Raw genomic sequence first — 3,733 nt, 5'->3', positions numbered from 1 at the left:
AAAAGAATGCAAAAGAAGATGCACAGCTTTCACAAGTGGAAGAAGAGTTGAGAATTCTCCTGGATGAGCGGAATTTGGGTTTCATAACGGGAGAGGACAAGTCCCGTCTGGTGGAGCTGGAAAAACAGAAGATCAATATTCTCAGACAAAGGGAGGAAACACTCAGATTGCGTAGCAGGGCAACATGGCTGAAAGCTGGGGACGAAAACTCAAGATTTTTCCACAACTATGCAAAGGGAAGGAAAGTGACAAATACTATCTGGAATATTCCCTTACCCGAAGGAGGCCTGGCGGACTCCTTCAATAAGCTCTCACAGCTTGGAACATCACACTTCAGAGGCTTGTACAAAAGCCCAGCAGGCACAAACTTGGCAGAGATCATCAATGTGGCCACACACTTTCCTAGATTTGCAAGCGAGGAGGACACTACAGACCTCATGGCCCCTGTCACCATGGAAGAACTAGAAAGCACACTCAAATGGTTCAAAAAAGACAAGAGTCCTAGGCCAGACGGCTGGACTATTGAATTCTACATTGCCTTTTATGATCTGATGGGAGGAGATCTGCTTAGGGTGATCGAGGAAAGCAGAACATCCGGCTGCATATATAATGCTATAAATTCTACTTTCATAGCCCTCATCCCTAAAAATGACTCCCCTGCCTCCTTTGATGACTTCCGACCCATCTCACTATGCAATGTTCTCTACAAGATCATCTCAAAGATCATCGCAAACCGGATCAAACCTATTCTTTCAAATCACATTGCTCCCCAACAATTTGCCTTCCTGAGAGATCGACAGATACATGAGGCCATTGGATCTGCTCAGGAAGCCCTTCATTCCATCTGGACCAAACATCTTAAATGTATTCTCCTGAAGATCGATCTCTCAAAAGCTTTTGACCGAGTCAATTGGCTATACATTAAGATGATCCTCATCCACTTGGGCTTTCCTCTTCCCTTCATTAATTGGATCATGGCGTGTATAACTACCCCCTCGTTTAGCATACTTATCAATGGATCCACATCCCATTTTTTCCACTCTGAAAGGGGGCTACGCCAAGGATGCCCGCTCTCACCTCTTCTATTTTTATTGGTCATGGAAGGACTGAGTCGTTTAATCATTGATGCAAAAAGGGAAGGAGCGCTCAGGGGACTCAAAATCACAGAAGAATGCTACCTCACTCACTTGCTGTTTGTAGATGATGTACTTATTCTTTTGGATGGTAGCATCCAAGACTCATTGACTTTCTCACGCATCTTACAACTCTTCTCACAAGCTACTGGCATGATGGTTAATCAGATGAAATCTTCCATTACTCTGGCCCGGACCACGGTAAATGAATCTCATACCGCCTGACAGGCTTTCCCTTACAACATTCAGGCTTTGGACAGTGGCCTTAAATATTTGGGTTTTTGGTTAAAACCCACATGCCAGAAGATTGCAGACTGGGTCTGGCTCGTATCGAAAGTGGAAAAAATACTCTCCTGTTGGAGTCATAGATACCTCTCCAGGGCAGGACGGTTAGTTCTCATCAAATCAGTGTTGGAAGCGACCCCGGTTTTCTGGATGGCACTTGCCTAGATACCAAGACACATATTGGCCCAACTATAACAGTTATGTAACAGATATCTTTGGGCAGGAAGTCAAGACAAGCGTATATTTGCCTGGATCGGATGGCAAAAGATAGCACTCCCGAAGAAATGGGGAGGTTGGGGGTTAAAAGAACTACCTATCTTCGCTCAAGCACTGGTAGCGAAAATGAGCTGGGCACTGTTAACGAGTCAGAGCTTATGGACACGCCTCTCATATCACAAATATATATGGCCGCACAACATACTGGAATGGGTTAGACTCCCAAATTGGAACAAATATGGCATATCTTCTATTTGGAAAGCACTACTATTCTCACTTCCTTTAATCAGAGACAATCTGGTGTGGCGCATCAGAGATGGTACCCGGGCCCGGATCGGTATAGATCCTTGGACAGGCAGCGGTGGGAGGCACATTCTCTCACAAGATTTGGTGGAATATCTACTTACACAAGACATCAGAGTGATTGCTCAAATCACGGATCATGAAAATACAGACATATTCCAGCAGGCATGGAGGACATCTCAGCAATTAAGCCTGCCACGAAGATGGCAACAGGAATGGCAGGCATACAGAGAGGCCCTGATCGAATCACACATCAGAATCATAGAGGGGCCAGACGAACTCATTTGGAATCAGACTGATAGTGGAAATTACACTCCAAAGGCTGGCTATGAACACCTCATTAGCCATAAGAAACCTGAAGTCATAACAAGCTGGTGGCATAGCATTTGGAAACTCTCGGCAGCGCCGCGCTCAAAACTATTCTTCTGGTGTATCTTGAGGAACAAGGTACCTACAGGAGAGCAACTAATGCACAGGGCACAGTATGGTCCAACTTGGTGTGTATTGTGCAAAGAAGCCACCGAATCAATGGACCATCTTTTTATGAGGTGCAGAACTATACAGAACCTTTGGACAAACCTCAAATCCTCCATTAATTATTCTGGACACTGGGAAGGTACGGACCTTTCGGAAGCCTGGGTAGATTGGGAGAGAAGACACAAAGGATCGAAGACCATAAATCTTCCATTAATAGTAAATTGGCACATATGGAAATCGCGAAACCGCATCATTTTCAACGATAAATCTGTTCACTGGCCATGGGTGGAAGCTGGTATCATTGCTGCTTATAGAGAATTACCAGATCCCCCCACCCCAAAATCGCGCCTCCCACAACCCCCCCCATGCATTGATCAAAACACTCCATGGGCTTACTTTGACGGCGCTGCAAACCTGCAGGGCTGTGGGGGCGGATTTATCATACACAAATCTGAGAACCATATCTACAAAGTTAAAGCTGGACTGGGCACTGGATCTAACAACTATGCTGAGCTCATCACACTTCGCCATTTACTCCGCTTTGCATTGGGTCATCATTGCACCAGCATCAATATATTTGGGGATTCAAAAATTATCATAAATTGGTTCAATGGCATATCTGCTTGTCACATCCACACACTCAGCATTATCTTAAATGAGGTTTTAGAACTCAAAGCAGCTTTTAATAACATCACATGTTCCCATATCTACAGGGAACATAATGAAGGCGCTGACAAACTATCCAAGGAGGCCTCGATGATGGACAGAGGTATTTGGGAGATCACAGAAGTACAAGGTCAGCAGGAGTACAAATATTATCATCGACCATACATTGATCCGAGTTACCAGCCTACACAGGGTCATTAAGTTAAAATAGAGAATATCATGTACATGACAGATGTCTGCTTCTTTTTGTTCAAACTGTTATTTATTTTGAATCAGTAAGGTATTGCCTGGAAGGCACTTTTGTAAGCAGCTTATACAGCACAAACAGAGTACCCTGCGAGGTAAATCTGAATAGAAAAATACAGAGTCTTATTGTAACTAAAAGGTACACTGTGCAAAGTGACCACAACATATGCGTAAAGCATCTACAATATGTAATTTTCTATATTAATGAAAATTACGGATTTTTCCAGTGGAAAAAAAAGAAACACAGTGCTACAACGAAAACTGAACTTCAAACAAAATACTAAAAATTGTTTACATGTAGAATAGAAATAAATAAGCTCAAGCAATGGTAGTTATCTCTCACAAGAGATGTGGCAGCTACATGCCTTCTGAATTGTGTTAAAATGAGGCTTGGAGGCCTTTTTATT

At 43.4% G+C, this 3,733-nt stretch overlaps 1 protein-coding gene across 1 annotated transcript; it reads left to right on the top strand.

Moving 5' to 3' along the window:
* Nucleotides 1–1,760: 1,760 nt before the first annotated feature.
* On the top strand, nucleotides 1,761–3,281 carry LOC149160296 (uncharacterized). Its single transcript, XM_089434571.1, has one exon. It carries the CDS (start codon nucleotides 1,761–1,763, stop codon nucleotides 3,279–3,281), a length of 1,521 nt encoding a protein of 506 aa, XP_089290697.1.
* Nucleotides 3,282–3,733: the final 452 nt, after the last annotated feature.

The sequence above is a fragment of the Pinus tabuliformis genome, chromosome 5_2 (genome assembly GCF_031772625.1).
Source record: "Pinus tabuliformis cultivar Carrire ecotype Pingquan chromosome 5_2, CPIR1, whole genome shotgun sequence".
In the NCBI taxonomy this organism is placed as follows: Eukaryota; Viridiplantae; Streptophyta; class Pinopsida; order Pinales; family Pinaceae; genus Pinus; species Pinus tabuliformis.
The sequence above is the reverse complement of the archived record's forward strand: the minus strand, read 5'-3'. Positions and strand labels throughout refer to the sequence as shown.

What these genes read in the sequence shown, in the direction of transcription:
- LOC149160296 (XM_089434571.1), top strand. Translation starts at nt 1,761, where the DNA reads ATGAGCTGGGCACTGTTAACGAGTCAGAGCTTATGGACACGCCTCTCA.